At 41.8% G+C, this 21,168-nt stretch overlaps 1 protein-coding gene across 8 annotated transcripts in view; it reads right to left on the reverse strand.

Annotated features, from left to right (window-relative positions):
- Nucleotides 1-21,168, reverse strand: part of Eri3 (ERI1 exoribonuclease family member 3) — a 139,100-nt gene that overhangs the window by 115,713 nt on the left and 2,219 nt on the right. For 6 of the 8 annotated variants that reach the window (XM_048351131.1, XM_048351130.1, XM_048351132.1 and 3 more), the window contains exons 2-3: nucleotides 20,787-20,862; nucleotides 7,217-7,494 (exon numbers count right to left, since the gene is read on the reverse strand). The exons of 1 other annotated variant lie outside the window; for it this stretch is intronic. In XM_048351131.1, the coding sequence (XP_048207088.1) occupies nucleotides 7,217-7,494; nucleotides 20,787-20,862 (354 nt within the window). Of the gene's footprint in view, nucleotides 1-7,216; nucleotides 7,495-20,786; nucleotides 21,047-21,168 lie in introns of those variants that run through there. One more of the 8 variants, XM_048351135.1, reaches the window with a different exon arrangement.

Raw genomic sequence — 21,168 nt, forward strand, 5'->3', positions numbered from 1 at the left:
TCCAGATGTCACTCCCCCACCTCACCATTTCCAGCCTGTCCCATCAGCTTGCTTTTTATGGCCAAGTTCCTATAGCTAAGTATGGGTTCAGAGGAAAGGTTTAAGCTCTACTCCCACCAGTGAGCTCTTGCTAATCTTCTGTTACTCAGACCCTTTTACTTCCTTCTACATTCCTCTCAATATGAGCTCTTTATCTGTTGTAAGGGTCTAAACTTCCATGTTCTATTGAAATTGGGTCCTAGCAGATCCGATTCCAAATTTCCAATACTTTGGGGAGGAAAAGGGGTTGTGTCATTCTCCAGTCATTCATTGCCTCTGCCTAAAGACTCAGTTCACCCTATGCTACCTTTAATGACAGCTGAGCTACCAGCTTAGTCTCCCCGACAATGCCTCAGAGTCTCAACTCACATACTTCCACTTTGACCCTCACCCTTTGTGCCCAGACTTTATTGACTCAAATTCTCTTAAGCCTCTTCTAGCCTTCATTCTCTCACTTACAGCATCCCAATGAGACTCTCTAGCTTCGGTGTGAGAAATGCCATATAACTGATACAGATAACTCAAATAACAAGAAATATTCTCCCCAGGCTCAAAGTTCTCGTTTTCCCTCTCTCATTTTCAACATTCCTACAAACAAGCTTAAAGTCCAGGACAGTTTTTTCAGTCTTAGGCCAATTTACCCTGTTTTGCTCTGTGATCCCTTCTTTTGTCCTGGCTATAATGTTTGTGAGGAACCTCAGAGCCTATGTGGCCCTCTTAGTCCTCTACATTTCTCATAATATGCAGCCTATTCACCACTCAGGTACACACTGAACAGGGCTGATAGCTACTTTCTTTTAAGTCCCCACTTAACAAATACTTGTATAAGTAAAGTTAGTTAACATAATCTCAAGTACACCTTACCCTCATGGATTCTGAACCCCTTGAGGGCAGGGGCTGTTTCTTAGTGTCTTTTTATCCAATCAATTGCTAAAGAGCAAAGTGAAACCTTTTCATTGCCATTAGTGGTTAAAATGAGGTCTTCTTACAGACTTAGTTGGTGTCATTATGTCCAACAAAAACTTTAAAAGGCACCTCAGTGTCTGTATTATTTTACATACCCTGATTTCATTTAATGAAACTATTCTTTAGCGCTCTCCCCCACCACCAAACTTAGCCCAGTGCCTAACAAAATCTGCATTCCAACAGCTGTCTCAGCCCTAGGGAAGCCACCAGAATAATAAGACGCTAGGGGGGATGTTTCCTGATTTGCACTAAATTATGTAGTGATTTTGTTACCAGTGACCCAGTATTCCCTAAGAAAATTCCTGGCCCCGCCCTCAGGCAACTCCACAGCCTAACAACACACCATAGCAGCTAGCTTATAGGTATAAACCCTAGGGAAGGCAGAGAAGTAGTCTGAACAGAACAAATAAACCCACTTCGATCATGCCTCTGCTATGCCAAATACACAAGGCAGCATCACCATGCATCAGTGGTTCATTCTCTGAGATGTGTATTTTATTTCAACATTGCTGCATCTGCTGCAAATAAAGAGGGCCTTCACTCTCATGTGGAGTTACAACACAGTCAAGACCTAGACACAACAAATGCTTGTTCTCATTCAAAGAGCCCTAGTGAGGGGACAGACGTAAGAATAGGGAGAGGTTCATCTATAGGGAGGATCACCGACAAACAGCAGCCTGTGGAAAGGGTGGCAGTGACAAAAAAGGACAAAAGGGCCTAGTGGCCCTCCCCATTCCCACCACCATTACTAGCCACTAATAGCAGAATTCATTTATAATGATGCTAGAAGAAGAGATATGTTAAAGCAGAGATATAACTAAAAAGAAAGGCAATAATTGGTCTGATGGGCAGGGGAAAAATTATTTCAGGAGTCGGGAGCCTGTGCAAGAACACTTATGGCTCACATAGTCACCATAACTCAGCCCCCTCAAGCATTTTGTGCTCTGCTTATGGTGTTAACTTTAATGTCTTAACATATAACACCATCCACACTATCACAAAATACTACACACGCCAGATGAGGCTGAGTTATAGTTGCTGTGGGAAGCATAACTTTGAATTTCCTGATTTTGGTGCATTTAATCTCAACCATAATGTTACATTAACGTCGGTTTTGCATTTCATTTCCCAGTTTAGAAGAATAGCATCAGCGCCTTTGCCTGTTTGTACAGGAAAAAGTACAGGCTGATTGGGATCATAGGCAAAGGGACCAAAATCAACAACTCAGCTCTGATGCTAAAACCTCTGATCTAACCTCTCCCATTTGGAGGAGGCGGAACCAGGCAAGATAGGCTAATGGAGGGAAAGGAAGGTTCTTTATCTATAAGGTACTGACTTTATGTCTACTTAGAAATTGAAGAAACTAAAGAACAGAAAGAAGGAAAGAAGTTATAGTGGAAGGAACAATATTTAAAGAGAGAGTAAGAGAATTCCTGCCTTTCAGGAAAACCAATGGAAGACAATCAGTATACTTGGATTTGTAGTGATCTTAACCAATTTCTCATAAAGTTCTCTAAAATGTCTCTTTCATGAAAGAATCTGCCAGCTGGAGGCCATATTGAAATCCTCCAAATGCTTCTCTTCTGTATTATTCCTTCTCTTCTGTCACTATCTGACCTTCCTCCACTCTATCCTCTAAAAATAACGCAGCATCCAGATAATTTTCTAGGAAAGAGAAACTTCTTTAGTCATGATTCTAATTCAAAATGCAGATGGGAGACTTTTCAAGGTTTCTGTAAAAGAAAAAGAAAGGAAGGGAAGGAGGAAGAGAGGGAAGAAGAGAGGAAGAAGGAAGGAAAAAGGATTGAAGAAAAGAAAACCAGCCAACCAGTCCCTATGGAGAAAGACCAAATACCAAAAAACCTCAGCCCCAAAAGTCAGTTTTCTCCAAAATTATAGGCACTTGAATGCAGGTAAGAAGGGAAACAGCAGTTATGGCTGAATCAGAGCAGTGAGAAAGGCTACGCAAGAGCCTAATGGAGGGCCCAGGGAGAACTCAGGGAGGGATGAAGATAGCAGTCAGGATGTCAGCTCCCCAGATGGAGTGAGTTGAGCTGCCCCTCCCTCACAGGCCATCCAGACAGCTGAGGTTACTTCCTCCTCCCCCTGAACTGTGGCCTACACGCATTTTCTTCACTTACATTTGCTTTGGTCTCCTCGGAACACTGAGGTGGTAAGAGAACTTGCCCTGAGGTTAAAGATGCACAATTAGAGATCCCACCAAAGCTTTCAGGCTGCTCTCTGGGCCTCAGGGTCACAACAACCATCATTCGAAGCACATCCACACCAAAATGAGCAACAAGAACTCCTGCTATTGAGGACAAAGGAGCTGTGATTCTCTTAAATCAGATAAAAATCTATTTCTATATCAAGTAGCAATTCCCAAAACAAGAAAGGAACTATAGTTCTCAAATTTAGAGCCTCTAAAATATTTTAAACTACTAAATTGACATTTAAGTGAAAAAATGTTTTCAAATGAAAAATGGTCTTATATTCATCCAATACCTATCATATTAAACTGAATCAAAACATGTAAAACAAATAAAATGAGCCTCGAAACAAGAACACCAAAACCTATTACTGGCAAACCAACCACTCCAGTTTCACCTAGCTGAACAAAGTACAAAAATAAACAGCAAAAATGATGACAAATGGAAAATACTAGATGTTTTACCATACTAAAACCAATATTGTTACTCACCCAAGTACAACAGAGCTTAAACCTGTTAGTTTTTCACAATAGCATTCCTTTAGGATAGTTCCAATAATCTAGCTCAGACTTTTGAAAACCAGAGACAGATGAGAAATGAGCCCCATACCAAGCCAAGTTATTTAATGTGAACAAGAAATCAGTTGCTAAAACGATTCTTTTTCACAAAGTCCTACTTTTTGCCTGTAATGAGTTTTGTTCCATGTGTGCGCGCGCGCACCAGTCCTGGGCTGAACTCAGGTGCTCTACCACTTGAGCCACAACTCCATTTCTGGTTTTTTGGTAGTTAATTAAATGTAAGAGTTTCACAAACGTTCCCACTTGGGCTGCCTTTAAACTGTGATCCTCACATTTCAGCCTCCCAAGTAGCTAGGAGTGCAGGTGAGCCACAAGGGCCTAGCACTTTTTGTTCCTCTTTTTCTGAGCTTTTCCCTTGCTGATCAGAAAACCTAGACAGATTAGAGGTTGTGATGAGGACCTGACCTATGCCAACTGCACTAAAAGGATTCTGCCTATCTGGAACTAAAATCTTCTTTAATCCATCTCCCAACCTTTCACTGAGTCCAATCAGGATCCAGGCATCTGCAAATCTTAAAGAAAATGAAGAAATCAAGATAGAGATAGGGAGAAACAGAGATGCTTTAAGTTGCGACTAATAACGGGTCTCAGAGCTGCCCATTTCTTTACTGAAGGTTAGGCCAATAACAAACATGTGGCCCTTAACTCCCCTCCCACCTGTTGATCAGAGAACTGTAGAAGCTTAATGAAGTCGAGATGCATTACATTTATCACTTGCCCTAGATCCACTCAAATCTATCACTATGTCACTGCAAGAAGTTAGATTGATCTGACAGGATTTGCTCTTCTTCACAAAACCATGTAAGTTATTACTCAGTATCCCCACGCTCTTCTAGCTGTTTGCTGATTGATTATCTGACGATCAGGTCAAGTATCTTCTCTGGAATCACAGTAAACTAACGGGTCTATAATTTCCAAGATCATTCGTATTCCCCCTTTAAAGATAAGCAAGACAGCAAATGTGTCTTCCTGAGTTCTCTAAAGCAACAGCTAATGCTTTGCTAATAATACACCAGGGCAGCCAATTCCTTAAGTGTCTTTGCAATCACACCATCAGAGTTCATTGATTCTGGAGATAATCTTTAATCAGACTCAGATTCTGGTAAACAGTACCAGGCTCTAACTCAGACTGTGTCTAGAAAGCCTTGGTGCCTAGATCTGGGAAGAAAGTTGGTAATACAAGTGATGTAAATAGGCACTGCATAATGTGTTCAGGGTTGCAATCAATCAACAGAACAATGCCTTTGAAAGACAGAGGAAAGGTGACACTGACACACCAAATGAGACATAAGTCAGGCTCTACCTTCAGGAACACAGAGAACTCTGTTCTCTGCAAAACAAGAGAACAGGGCTACACAATTATCCAAACTTAGAATCTAACTGAAAAGATAAGAAACACACACACTTAAGCATGACCCAGAAAACAAGAAGCAACAAATGTCCTAATGGAGGTGCTAAGCAATTATGAAGGTTCACAAGAGATGACTTGTGTTTTACTAGGGTTTACTAAAGTGACTGAAACCTAATCTGCAAGGGAAATAATATGAGATGTTAGAATGTGGATCCCTGATTCCTTACTTGGGAAACTCTACATAAGCAAAATTTCTGACCAACCACACAAGGACACCCATAATGCCAGAGAAGTCCAGTAGTTTGGAGGGGTAGAAAGACAGCTCTACAGCACAGGCAAAAACAAGTGTAAAGAAAGTATGTGACTTGGGTAGCTCCCAGGCAGTATTTGCTTTCATCCAAAGTTTCTTCCCCAGGGTAATGTTTTTATCCAACTCTAGCCTTCCCAGGCCTGGTCTGATTCCAATGCCCTAAAGGCAAACCACTGCTTTAACAGAAAACAGGAAAGAGAATAGGAGAAAGGAGAAAGGAGAAAGGAAAAAGGGGTGCGGTGTCTGCTTTAGGTAAAATAATCTACCATTCTATAAACAAACCCTTTCCTAGAAAAAAATATGAGAAATGGACCTCAATGATCAAGAACCCCATGTTATTGTCTTCATCTCTTCCTTCTGCTTAATACTGAAAGCTACTCCCATAAGAGCAACATGTCTATGCATACCCAAATTAAACATTCTATGGCCTGGCTTTGCACAGAAAAATTATAGACCTATAGCCAGGCATACCTGAGGTCCTCTCACAATAATGAATTACCACACTGCTCTCCCACCATTCCCTCAAGCAAACACCAAGTCCTTCAATATCATCCAGAATAGGTGCCTGTTTGCTGCTAATACAAGCTTCCTAGTAGCATTATCTTAAAAGGTAGAAGGCTTTTTACACAGATGGTAAGGAAGAAAGAAAGCAAAGAAATTTTCCTTCCGAAAAGACCGACAAAGACACTTGTTCAGGTTATCTAATGATACATAGCAAATCATCCCAAAATTCATGACATATCAATAATGATTTGTTATCTCTTACAGAGACTTGGGAGTGACTCAGCTGGCTAAAGCTCTCTGCTGAGGTTGAAGTTAGATGTCTACTGGGGCTGTGGTCATCTGAAGGCTTGATAGGGCTGCTGAATAAATTTCTAAGATGGTTCATTCACACAACTTGCAAATTAGTACTATCTTCTGGATTAGAGCCTTAGCTCTTATACATACTTATCTCTCCACAGGACAATTTGAGTGACCTTGTAGTCTGGTATTTAGCTTTGTCAGAGCAAATGATCCAAAAGAGCAAAGCCAACTGCAATGTTTTTATAACTTAGCTTAGAAGTTACACATTGCCTTTTCCACTCTATATTACTGGTAAGACAGGGTCATCTCTGACTCAGTGCAGGAAGAGAACTTCCAAGGGTATAAATACCAGGAATACAGATCACTAGGAGTGATTTGAAAGGCTGGCTATCACTTACTCCTTAAAAGAACAAATAGCAAGCCAGGCACTGATGGCTCACACCCGTAATCCTAGCTATTCAAGAGGCTGAGATCTGAAGATCACAATTCAAAGCCAGCCAGGGCAGAAAAGTCCGTGAGACTCTCAATCAACAAGTAATCACTCGAAAAAGCCAAAAGTGATATTGTGGTTCAAGTGGTAAAGTACAAGCCCTGAGCAAAAGAAGCTCAGGGACAGCACCCAGGCCCTGAGTTCAAGCCCAACAACCAGCAAAAAAAAAAGGGGGTGGGGGGAGGGAGGCACTAGCCATGGTAGAAGTATAGAGGACAGAAGGAAATAAAAAGGACAAGAGAGAAGGGAATACTGTAATTCCCAAAATCTGAGAGTAGAGAGAAACCATGTGCCCAGTTCTCCAGAGACTTCTCAGGTGTACCTCATCCTAGCATTCTTGGACTAAGTCCTTCGTCCCAGGCAGGATCTGCACATAAGTAGCTAAATGCTAGGAAGACTTGAGAAAAGACTCTCCTCCCTCCCTCCTTGCCCACCCCAACTTTTCTGAAGCATTGATGCAACTGTTACCTGAGGATGGATCTGTGGCTTGTCACACGTGGCCTCAAAGTCCAGCACTAAAAAGTAGTGATACCTCTGGGGAGGGAAGGACACCATTGCCGCCATGGATGCGCCAAAGCCGTGGGCCGCCAGCTTTCTGGTGGATATGGAGCAGAACTCGGGAACACCACAGGGAGAAAATAAGTGGGAGCCCAGCACTTTTCTTGCTCTTGAAAGCAAATACGAAGAAAATCGAGCTGCTCCAGTCTGTAAAGGTGCTAGCATTGAACATCCAGAAGCATCTAAAACTTAGGGGAGGAAAGTTAAAAGGAAAAAAAAAAGAAAAACAAAAAACAGAGAGCCTGGGTTACTCCCCTCCCACTGTGGCCCTGTTCCATCTAGTCTTCAGGAATAGCCATGCAACTTGAGCCACTTCCCAGCATTCTGGGCTGCTTTTCTAAATCACAGTATTCGTTACTGAGGTTCAAGACCCTAACACTAGCACCTGCAGCATTATTACAGCTCTGAGTCTCCCAGATCATTCTCAAAACAACATGCAACACTGGCCTTCATCTTTAAATGGAGCTCTGGTTCAAAAGAGAACAGAGAAAAATTCTGAGGTGACTTTTCAAGTGTAACAGTTAACTTTAAAGCAAAGGTTCCCAACGTAACCTGAGGTGACCCAGTTGTGCACTGGTCCTGGGAGCTAAGTAGAGTCAAACAGTCCAAGGCTCTCCTCAGCTGTTACATGCCATGAGCCCCTGGCTCTCCAATCTGTGTCTCCACATACCACCCCAGCTGAAAGTAGGAAAGTGAACAAAGCCACTCCCAGGGGAGTTTGCTCACATTGTAGTGATTCCCCAACCCCCTTTCTAGTATGGCACCCTGGGGGAATGAAAGAGGCCTGGAGAGCACAGCTGGCAACAGCCTCAGGCCTCCTCATGTGCTGCCTTCAGTTTCCCTCTCTCCTAGAGGCTCTGAGAACTTCAGGGCTTTTTTAAACAGGGAGGGAAAAAGAGAAAACCCAGATGTGGCAGTAATGGGAGCATTGCTAAAAAATCTAGTAAAGTTTTCTGAGGGAACATGTGCAAAAAGAAAAAAAAATTCAAATCACTTTTCCTTTACATTTTCCCTTTAAATGTTCAGAATATCTGCTCCTCGGAGAGCTAACTAAATACAAAATCAAAGCCTAAGTTTTACTCACAAAAAAAAAGCTTAAAAAAAAGGAGAAATAAAAAGAAACTGCAGAAATTTTGTGTTTTTCCTCTTTCTATACCCAACACACAAATTTCCCTAACTTTAAATCTCAAACAAGAAATATTACCATTCTACACAGAAACCCCACTGCAACAGAGCCAAAGGCTTACCTCTCAATGGCTACAAATAAGCACTTTGCTCCTTCCATGTGGGGTATGGGAAGTACAGAGCACAAGAAAGGCAATGAAGCCACTACTTCCTGAGCAGAAAAGGTCAATGGCAAGTATACTGCTCTCAGCCTTCTACTAATGTACACATTTATGAGGATACATGCTAGAGTAGATCCTCAATTTCCCTATTCATATGGTAAGATGTCATGGGGACCCAGTGAAGATCAAGAAGTTCTTCACTGGCCCAGCAGAAGCATGGGACTGGCTTTCTACCATTACTTTAAATTTTGTTTTGTTTTTTGCCAGTCCTGGGGCGTGGTCTCAGGGCCTGAGCACTGTCCCTGGCTTCTTTTTGCTCAAGGCTAGCACTCTGCCACTTGAGCCACAGTGCCACTTTTGGCCGTTTTCTATATATGTGGTGCTGGGGAATTGAACCCAGGGCTTCATGTATATGAGGCAAGCGCTCTTGCCACTAGGCCATATTCCCAGCCCCTCTACCATTACTTTATAGCCTCCCCAAACTCCTGTAACCCAAACTCCACAGTCCAGGTAGACAAAGGCTGACTTGCGTTTCATTATGGAATTCTTTGCAAAGGCAAAAGGGCTACCACCATCCCTTTGAAAGCCAGATTTCAAAATAATTCATATGTAACCCATTCCTGAAGAGTACTAGGAAACCTACATGGGAAACATCAGTCTGCTCCATTTTACATACTACTTTGGAACCAAAGACCTTCAGGGACTTAGAACTTTTATCTAACATGATAAAATCAGGCTATACATATGTGTCCATAGTTAACAGCATATAGTCACTGAACTCTTGTCTTTCAAATACTACAGGCAATTAAGCGTGATCAGTGAGGTGGGTCTCCAGGTTTGACTCCTAACTTTACCTGAGTTCTGTTCTTCCATCCTTTGCCTGTAAAGTAATAACAGGACCTATTCCTTAAGGGAGAATGAGAAGAACTAATGCATATAAAGCAAAAGAGCAGTGTCTGGCACATAAAGGCTCAATAAATGCTAGCTTACTACTATTACTGCTACTATTCAATTGGCTTTGCCCCCTTCATCAACTCTGCACCCCCATACTCTGGAACAATAAATCCAATAAATACACAAGCAATCTTATGGAGTTACATCAATATCTCTTACATCACATAGGACCACACACACACACACACACACACACACACACACACACACACACACACACAATTCCCTCTTATGGGCAATGTATTGATGGCTGGGGATCCTTATACCTGAAGACCTTGTTTTCTCACCTGATTTAACCCACATCAAAAAGAGCCTCCTATGGAGGTAAGACTCAGCAGTAGCATGCCTGCCTAGCAACTGTGAAGATATGAGTTCAAATCCCAGTATTTAAAAAGAGAAAGCCATACTGTCTTAAGAAAAGACATTAAGAGACCAGCCTCCACAAGCTAGCAGCCACTTTTAGTAACCAAATTCAGTTCAAGTTAATAGGCTAGCCCTTCCTTTTTCCCTTCCTAGAAAATTCAATCCTAAAACCACTGAATAAAGTTGGGTAAGGCTGGGTGTGGTGGCTCCCAGCTATAACCTCCAGCTATTCAGCAGGCAGAGATTGGAAGGATCAGAGTTTGAAGCCAACTGGGGCAAAAAAGTCAGCAAGACTCTCTCAAGTAACCTGGGCATGGGAGTAAACATCTGTAATCCCAGCTACAAAGGAGGCATGTGTAGGAGGGTTCAGGACTATCCAAAAAGTACAAGGCTCTACCAGAAAAAAGAAAAAAAAAGATAACTAAACCACAAAAATCTGGAGATATGGCTGGAGTGGTAAGAGTGCTTGCCTAGCAAGTTCAAGTCCTGAATTCAAATCCGTGTCACATCCCATATAAACAAACGACAACAAAAACTTAAATGCAGAAGAGTAAGGCAAATACCTACACCAGTTGGAGTGGAGGAATCAAAAGGGATCTGGAGGGAATGCCAGAACCCTGGCAGCGTAAGGCCATCCATGAAAAGGTGGAAAGGGTGTTGTGGCAGTGGCATGTATGGCAGGCATTCATGCTGAAGGCAGTAAAATGTGGGGAATCATGGGTAGGATAAAAGCAGCACTCAGAAGGGGTAAAGGGCAGTGGAGATTCAGTAGACACAAAGTGACTGAACAAATGAATACACGTTTTAACATATGTAATGGGAACCAGGTTACTGATAAAGAAGGGAAATAAAATCTGGAAAGGGAGAAAATAAATCAATGGTGTTGGACTAGAACTGGCAGTAAGAATATTATTAACTCTGCTAGAGGCTAGTGGCTCACACCTGTAATCCTAAGTACACAGGAAGCTGAGATCTTTGTATCCCAGTTCAAAACCAGCATCAGCAGAAAATTCCATGAGACTCATCTCCAATTAACCAAAAACCTAGAAGGTACAGCTCAAGTAGTAGAAATCCAGCCTTAAGAGGAAAAAAAGCCAAGCCAGAGCAAGAGAAAAGTCTTAAGTCTTTGACACAGAGATGTATAAATATAGATGGAAATATAAGTATAATAAATATAAATATAAGTAAAAGAGAAAGGGAGAGAAAGGGAGGGAGAGGGGAGTGAGGGAGGGAGGGAGAGGGGAGGGAGGGAGGGAAGGAGAGAGAGAGAGAGAACGAACTATGTTCTAGCTCTAAGGATGGGCCACAAGCAATGCTCCATAGTAATAAGTACAAATAGCACTTCATTGCCTTCTAAATATCATTCTCCACTATGAGAACTAGAACTCCTTGGAGAAATAGCTGGTTCCAGGGCTGTAGCAGAAAAAGTACAAGATGAGCCTGAAATATCTTGTTGTCCCAGAAAAGGAAAGAATGAAAGGAATATATCAAAGGGACACAAGAGACTTCCACTGCCAAGTAAATAATTATAGTAATGGATTGTTATGTCCTGGATAAATGAGGAAAACATGAGTACATACATACAAACATACATACATAGAATGAAAAGTTTATAGAGGGATATTTACATACTCTCAAAGTATATGCACAAAATGCTTAATTACAATAAAAACAAATTTTATAATATAGAAACCTGGCAGACATTACTGTGATCAACTGAACAAAAATAATCATCATCAATAATAGGATAAATCAAAATCATGTGCTATGAGAAAATATGTCATTTCTATGACATTTCTGCAAAAGGCATTACCTAATCTAATCATGAGAAAATATCAGACAAACCTTAATTGAGGGACACAGTAACCAGCCTGTAATCTTTAAAAGAATCAAAATCATGAATGTCAAGGAAAGTTTTCTGAGAAAAGTCTAAAGGAGGCTAAAGAGACTTGATAATAATTAAATGCAAACTACAATTCTAAACCGTATCATCTTGCTACAAAGAACAATCCTGAAACAATTGGAAAACCTGAATGGGATTGGTGGATTAGATGGCAGTAATGTATCAATGTTAATTTCCTGACTTTGACAGCTGTATTGTGGTTAGGTGAGAAAATGTCCTTGCTTGTAGGAAATATACTCAAAGGTATTCAGGGATAGGGCATTCGTTCAAGAATTTAATCCTCAAGTGGTTCAGGAAAAATTCTTTATACTGTACTTACAATTTATTTCTATACCGATTTGGGGATTTATTTTATTTTTTAAGTTTACATATAAGGCTGAGGGAACCTGCATAAGGCTCGGAGTTCAACACCCAGGCTCGGAGTTCAACACCCAGGACAATACAATAAATATATGTATAAACAAATATAATGAAATCCATATACAATGTATTTTTAAAAAGAAAAAACAAAATTGATAGTATGTGAAAGAGATCTCTCCCCATAGTATCCATAGAAGGTTTGCGCATGTCGGTCCTCAAAGCACCCTCGAGCTACATAGTCTATCCAGCTGAGTCTCCAAAAGAACAGTTCCACACAATGGCCCCTCACTGGAATACTCCCCTCTCAGGCAAGGTCTTCTTAGGAAACATCCCTGTAACTCTAGTTGTGACAGTCTTCCTGCTCTTCTATCCCTTGGCAACTTAGGGATTTTCCTCCTATGTCTTTTTTTTTTTTTTTTTTTGCCAATCCTAGGGCTTGGACTCACGGCCTGAGCACTGTCCCTGGCTTCCTTTTTGCTCAAGGCTAGCACTCTACCACTTGAGTCACAGTTCCACATTCAGCCTTTTTTGTTTATGTGGTGCTGAGGAATTGAACCCAGGGCTTCATGCATGCAAGGTGAGCACTCTACCACTAAGCCATATTCCCAGCCCTCCTCCTATGTCTTCATACTTCATAGTTACAGATTTGCAGAATGGAAGTCCATATATTATAACATCATTTAGGACTTGGAGGTATCTGAGGATTTGGGTTTTCTTGTTTTGTTTTGGTGCTGGTCCTGAGGCTTGAACGTGGGGCCTGGGTGCCATCCCTGACCTTTTATGCTCAAGGCTAGCACTATACCATCTAAGCCACAGCACCACTTCTGGTTTTCTGGTGGATAATTAAAGGTAAGAGTCTCACAGACTTTCATGCCTGGACTGGCTTTAAACCATGAACCTCAGATCTTAAGTCTCTTCAGCAGCTAGGATTCTAGGTATAAGCCACCAGTGCTGGGCAGGCTATCTCATTTAAAGGCAGTATTGAAAAGAAACAGTTTATGATTCTATTTCTGCAAACTATCTTTTATCAGCACCAAAATTTATACCCATTTATTCTCAGACACCTTTCTCTGAGAAAATTAAAAGTAGTAAGCAGCCTACAGACAAAGGAAACAGTTCTCACCTCAAAATGAAGGGATCAGCTCCCCCAATAGGGACAGGAAAGGGGTAAATAGGGACTGCCCTGGGCTGGCCCGATTTGGAGAAACAGGCCTGAGCCAGAGCCCCTGGAGAACCGTCTCTGTGCAGAGTATTTACACAACCGACACCAATGGCTCCTCTGCAGCCATTACTGTCTATCAGGTAAATAACACATGTGCCAAGACACACATTTAATGAGGGAAATAATATGCCTTTATAAAAAGACTCAATCTGTATTTACCTGAGAGACCAAAGAAGCACCAAATCACCAGATTAGTGGAACCACAGAGGAGTCGTTCTGGTGTCTTGGGTAAATAGACATTTTATAGCCTCCATTACTGGAGGGGGAAGGGAGGGCAGAAGGAGGGAGTCATCCTTCAACATCCACATCCACAGGCCAGAGGAGCCTCAGGAATGGGACAAGAGGAGGAGTCCATCAGGAAACATGTAGTCTACTCCTTCTCCACCCCTTCAGCCACACAATCTTGACGTCTCTGAGAGTGTATGGGTTCATATCATCCTTTAATTCGTGCCATTAAAAGCCAGACTAGGGGGTAGGGATCCATTGCAGAGGAAAACAAGGTACCACAGGCAGGTCCAGAGTCCAGCTGACTGGAAGCATGTGCACCCAAAGCTCCAGCTTTAGGCCCCTCTGTTCCCAGTCCTGGGATGAATTCCTGGTCTGACCTTCAGTCTCACAGATGCTGAGGTCAAGAAGCAACAACAAAGAACACTGTACTACCTGTCTGGAACTCACTAGGTCCCAGGCTTTGACTTAGGTAGCTAAAAATAGCCGAGACAATCTGATGAATGCATCTGTACTGCTAGAGCACTTTTTATGAAAACCACAGACTGTCACAGGAGAAAGAAAACCCCCAAAGTGCTCAATTCTTTGGGGTTCTATTATCCTTTACCATGTTTGATGACCCACATTTCCCAATTGACTGATTATCCCATTAGCCACAGGGCTAACAATGCTTATCAATTTCCATCGTCTAAATGCCCCAAATTTGTTTTCATAGTAATTTATTTTATATTTTAAAAGGAAAACCGAGGCTGAGAATGGTTCAAGTCATAGAAGAGTGCCTGCATAGCAAGTGTGAAGCCCTAAGTGCAACTTGTGGTACTGTTACCTACCCTTAAAAAAAGGAAGGGCCAGGTACTGATGGTTCATGCCTAGCTACTCAGCAGGCTGAGATCTTAGGATTGCAGTTCAAAGCCACCCCAGGCAGAAAAGTCCGTGAGACTCTTAGCTCCAGTAAAACTACACTCAGAAAAAGCTAGAAGTGGTGCTGTAGCTCAAGTGGTGGAGCATTAATTAGCCTGAAGCACAAAGAGGTTCAGGGACAGCGCCAAGTTCTAAGTTCAAGCCCCAGGACTGCCCCCCACCCAAAAAGGAAGGAAAAATGTTTGCCAAGTATTGCCCTAAGCTACATGGGAGGCTAAGGTTGGAAGGATCACAGTTCTAGACCATCCTAGTAAGAAAAGCGCACAGACTATCTCAATACAAAGAGACTGGGGGTTAGGACACACACCTTGTATTCCAACTATGATCTAAAGCCTCCAGGGTTCACACCTGGGCAGGAAGCATGACCCTATCTCAAAAATAATGCCTTAAGTATGTAACTGAAACCCCTCTGTACATCATCTTGACAATGAAAAAAATAATTTAAAGAGATATACATTTTTTTAAATAACCAATGCAAAAAAAGGCCTGGAGGCCAGGTGCTGGTGGCTCATGCCTGTAATCCCAGCCACACAGAAAGCTGAGGAGATCTGAGATCAACAGCTTAAAGACAGCCCAGGCAGAAAACTCCTTGAGACTCTTACCTCAAAAAGCTAGAAGTGAAAGTAAGACTTACATGCCAGCCTATGGGGTTTTTGTTATTGATATTGCTGGTTGTGGTGTTTGTTTTTGCTTGAGGGTTTTCTTTAAGGGAGGAACAAAGAGGGGGCCCAGGAAGGGAAGGAGGAAGAGTGAAAAATGCAATCATGCTATTCTGTATACACTATGTGGAAAATGAACAACATAACTTACAGGCAGGGATGGGAAGAAAATACGGGGAAAAGTGAAGGAAGTGGTGACATTGTCCAAAAAAAGAAATGCATTCATTACCTGACCTTAATAATAACAGTATCTTTTAAAAGAGTACCAGCCTTTTGAGGGGAAAAATGAGAGTACAAGGCCCTGAGTTCAAATCTCAGTACTGGCACAAAAAAGGCCAGGAGGGGGCTGGGAATATGGCCTAGTGGTAGAGTGCTTGCCTTGTATACATGAAGCCCTGGGTTCGATTCCTCAGCACCACATATATAGGAAAAGCCAGAAGTGGCGCTGTGGCTCAAGTGGTAGAGTGCTAGCCTTGAGCAAAAAGAAGCCAGGGACTGTGCCCAAACCCAGAATTCAAGCCCCATGACCAACTCAAATAATGATGATGTTGATAATAATTTTTTAATGGCAATATAAGGAACTCAAGTCTCTTTTCCAAATACCATTCCGAAGGTCAAAATCTTCTCATCTTATAGAGCAGGAAACTGATAGAGGCAGAGTCAGCTCTTGCTCAAGTCCCTAAATGTGACTTTAACAAATCTGGCCCCCTGGCAAATGCTACTCCCTCTACTCTATGAAATGCACTTTCATTTTTCACCAGGAAAATTAATTACCACTTCCTTCAAATCCCAGTTTAAATCTCCCTTTCAGTAGCTTTTCTCTGGTAAAATAAAGTTACTTGCTTAAGTGTGACTTGGTAACACAATTCACTTTTTGGCGATACCAGGGACTGAACTTGAGGCCTTGCACTTACTAGGCAGTGCTTCACCAATTGAGTCACATCTGCAAGCTTTTTTACACTGGTTCTTTTTGAGATAGGGTCTCAATTTTATGCCAGTGGTACATGAGTTTTAAAAGCCTGAGAAACACTGGGTCAGATTCTTAAGGTCAATGACTGTGTTTAGTTCACTTTTGTACTCCCAGTACTTACCACGAGCCAGGCACAAAGTGTGACTAATAATTTGCTGAATGAATTTATATGCCCAAAGTCATGGTATTAACTGTTCTGGAATTAGAACATGCCAGAAGAGACAACAGCCCAAATACCAAACAAAGCTTCTTTTCTTTCTTTCTCCCAGTCCACTAAAATTCTCTCTGTGCGTGTATGTGTGTGTGTGTGAGAGAGAGAGAGAGAGAGAGACAGACAGACAGACAGACAGACAGACAGAGAAGAGGGAGAGGAGGGGGAGAGAGAGAAGCGGGGGGAAGGGAGAGAGGGAAAGAAATTGCCTTGATGCCAGAATACCATTAAAAGGATTAATTTAGGGACCGGTGTTTGGACTGTCACATCCAATCACTACCCACAGATCTACAGCTTCCCAAATCAGGCTCATGCAAAGAGGAATCAATTGTAAGGACACAGGGTCTGAACAAGCATACTAATGGCCTTCTGAGGTGCCAGCGGCCAGCTTTGACACTCCCATAAATTATCTGCCTTTTGATTTTACCTGTAGCTGTGGGGCACAAGACACAATTTTGAACATATCAAAGCAATCCCTTGTAACCTAAGGCTCTCTAAGGAGAGTCCCCCAATGGAGGAAAGGCTAAAAACAACAACCCAAAGGGAATCTTCTTTCCAACAGGTTTGGTTGAAGCAGTCATCAATTAAAACCCCAAAGAACCCAAATGAATAAAATAAGATCCAAATCACACCTACTAGGTCTGGACAAGGCATGCATCATACTGCAGCTCGGCAATGACTATGCATCTCTCACTCAAAGGAAACAAAATCACAGCAATCAACTAACAATTTCATCTGGGAGCAAGTCCATAGCTTTGTCAGTACCTCAACGTGTGACCTTGAGTAACTCACTAGTAACCAACCTTCTTGGGCTTCAGTTTTCTCACACTAGCAAGGAAACAAATGCTGACTGCCCAACCATTTCTCAGAATGGTGATGAAAAGGAAAAACATTCAAGAGGCACTTTACAACGATGTGTGGCCACAAAGTTGGCTATGTTAATAAATGATCCCAGAAAGCCAGGGACTGGTAACATGTTGGTGGATTTCTACTGGCAAGCTGTTTACTTGATTTGTTTTACAGAGAATATTGGAACTAAGATCTATCCTAAGAAACAGAACTCTTGCTGAATGTGAATTTTCCATTACAAAGAGCAACACCTGGGGCTGGGAATATGGCCTAGTGGCAAGAGTGCTTGCCTCCTATACATGAAGCCCTAGGTTCGATTCCTCAGCACCACATATATAGAAAAAGCCAGAAGTGGCACTGTGGCTCAAGTTGGCAGAGTGCTAGCCTTGAGCAAAATGAAGCCAGGGACAGTGTTCAGGCCCTGAGTTCAAGCCCAGGACTAGCAAAAAATAAAAATAAAAAGAGCAACACCTTGCTGTAGTTACAACTTCTTCCTTTGTGCAAGGTGCCATCACCAGACACTACATTTCTATTATATGGATACAAACCCAAAGCATCCTAAGCTAAGGACCAGGTCACCCAACTACTGTGCTTGTTATCCTAGATACTCAGGAGGCTGAAACCTGAGGATCACAGTTTAAAGCCAGCCTGGGCAGGAAAGTCTGTGAAACTCTTATCTCCAATTAGACACCAAAGCCAGAAATAGAAGCTATGGCTCAAGTGGTACAGCACTGGCCTGAGCTCTCACCAAAAAAATAAAGTATCAAGACACTATACTAAAAGCTTTATATATATTACTAAAGCCTTTAACTAATCTTATTCTCATTATTTCCATTTTACTGATATGAAAGGGAACTCCAGAGACCTGTTCAAAATCATAAAAACACTACTGTCAGAAACGTATAAGCTTCCCTCAATCACTGCAAGTACAGTGGGCTCATAGGAAGAGGAAGACAAAATGACAGTGAATGCAGACACAAGGCTGTAGACTCCAGCCTACTCATCAAACACTAAATACTTTATTTGGTGCTGTGCCTCACACATACTATCTGCCTGAACTGGAAGGCATTTCCAAAACTGAGCAATGGTCATCATCAGCTTGTTATAAGCAAGGAAGGGAATAACTTGAGTAGAACTACATAGAACAAGGAAAATTTCCTGGAAAGCTTAGGAAAAGTCCAAGAAGTTCAAAGCAAATGACATTACACTAGGAGCTCTAAAACCAAGATTCCTTTCAGGGTTCCATTATTCCATACTTCCTTCAACAAAAAGGAATATCTTCCAGCTGGGCACCCAGCTCACACTTGTGGCTCACACTTGTAAATCTTAGCTACTCAGGAGGCTGATATCTGAGAACTGAGGTTCAAAGCCAGTTTGGACAAGAAAGTCTGTGAGACTCCAATTAATCTCCAATTAACTACCAGAAAACCAGAAGTGGCGTTGTGGCTCGAAGTGGTAGAGCAGGACCCTTGAGTGAAAATGCTCAGGGACAGCCCCCAGGCCCTGAGTTCAAGCCCCATAATCAACAGAAAAGAGAAAGGAGAAAGGAAAGAAAGAGAGAGAGAAAGAAAAAGAAAGAGAGAAAGGAAGGAAGGAAGGGAGGGAGGGAGGAAGTGAAGAAGAAGAGGGAGAGGGAGAGGGAGAGGGAGAGGGAGAGGGAGAGGGAGAGGGAGAGGGAGGGAGGGAGGGAGGGACAGAGAGAGAGACACAGAGACAGAGACACAGAGACAGAGACACAGAGACAGACAGAGAGACACAGAGAGAGACAGAGAGACACAGAGAGAGAGAGAGAATCTTCCAAGCCTTTTAATTCCATACTTTCTTGTCCTTGTTTCCTAGTCTGTGAAAAATAAGCTAGTATTTCCAAAAAGAAATTGTTGGCCAAGAAGTTAAGAGAACCAATATTTTTAGAGGTATGTAAAATTCAATTATACTTATTTTTTTGGCATTTGGTTTTTCTGGTAGTACTGGGATTTGAGCTCAGTACCTCTTCATGCTTACTAGGCAGGGGCTCTATCACATGAGCCCTTATACTTAGCCCTGAGCCCTTATACTTAGTTTTTAAGAATCAAATAGTGCTACAAAGGTGGAAATGTACAAACGCTACCCGTGTAACTACCACAGCCTCCTTACTGGTCTCTGCTTCCATAACTGCCTGTGCCCTTCAATCCAGGATTTACACTGACATAAAAATAAGACTTTCTACAGCACAAATGTAATGTTAAATTTGCTGCTTATAACTTTTTTGGCTTTTGAGACAGGGTCTCACTATGTATCCCAGGTTAGCCTCAAATTCCTGTCTCAATCCTCCTGTTTTATCCTCCCTAGGGCTAGGATTACAATGCACCACCTCACCCACCTGCTTATAACCTTTAATTAGTTTTTTACTGTTCTTAAGTCTGATCTAGGGATCTGAAAACTGTGGTTCATGGACCAAATCTAGCTGCCACCTGTTTCTACCAAGTTTTACTGGAACATGGCTGTGTTTGTTCTGTCTCATACCATTTATGACAAGTTGTGTAGAATAGTTGTGACACAGACCCACAAAGTTTAAATATTTACTATTTTGTCCTTTACAGAAAAAGTATAACAACTCTTATCTTTTTTCTTCCTCCATTCACACAACCATAACTCATCTCTGGTCTAATCCTCAAGTTTTTAAGTCTCTAGTCTCTGCTTACCTTTCCTATTTCACTTCTCATGCCTCTTCATTCTCACCATGTTATCCCGCACACACACACACACACACACACACACAAACACACACACACACACACACACACACCACAGAGGCACTATTAATGATATAAACTTTCTCAAATTCAACACACTTTGACACTTGGTCCCTTCTGTTTTATCTAATTCTAAGTCAAGAGTTAATTTCCTCTAAGAAGTCATCCCAGAGTCCACAAGCCCAGGAAAAACTTCTTACTCTCAAAGAACCTACAATTCCCTTGTTGCAACACTCATGAGAATATCAAATCTTTGATGTCAGGGACAATGGTTGCCTTGTTCACCACTACAATTCTAAAAACTAGCAAAGTGCCTGGCGCTTAGTTATTGAAACAGCCTCCAAGTCCCTGGATATCAATCCTCAGAGTCCACCTTCAACTTTCACCTTCACCTCCTACTCTATAGACTTGGGTAAGTTTCAATAGGTTTGAGCACATACTGCCTTATCAAAAGCAGCTATTTAGAGATGGTATATATAGTATCTATCTGTCTATCTACCTATCTACCTTTCTATCACATATATATGGAGTCTTATCCAGGATAAGGAGGATATAAAGCTAACAATATTCAGAATCTATATATATGACATATATATGGTATATACCATATAGATACCATGTAGAACATATGATATATACCATATATCATGATATATACAATATAATATATATCTATAGCATGCTATATATACCATATGTTCTATCTATCTACCTATCTATACACAGACGCACACACAAATATAGTCTGCATCCACCCCCATCCCATACCCACCAAGTGCAAATACTCAGAAAAGGCCAAATATAACCATGCAACAGGATTCTCACCTCTCCTTACTTCGAAGATGCCAAGACTGGCAGCTGGGGATGCTGAAGGTTCTGCAAGAGCTGGAAAGCCCCAGTGCTGTGGACAAACACATATCTCTGCAACAAGTCTACCTCAATACAAAGGATCTAATCCCCACTAAGGATCATAACATACTTAAAACCACTGATCTCACTTTGAGCTAACATCTACTAACCCTACAGAACTTTCAGAAGTTACTAGTACATTTGTTTTTGTTTTTCTTTGCCAGTCCTGGCGCTTGGACTCAGGGCCTGAGCACTGTCCCTGGCTTCTTGTGTTTTTTTTTTCTGTTTTTTTTTTTTTTTTTTCTCAAGGCTGCCACTTGAGCCACAGCACCTCTTCTGACCTTTTCACTATATATGT

This window comes from Perognathus longimembris, chromosome 7 (assembly GCF_023159225.1).
Source record: "Perognathus longimembris pacificus isolate PPM17 chromosome 7, ASM2315922v1, whole genome shotgun sequence".
Taxonomy (NCBI): Eukaryota; Metazoa; Chordata; class Mammalia; order Rodentia; family Heteromyidae; genus Perognathus; species Perognathus longimembris.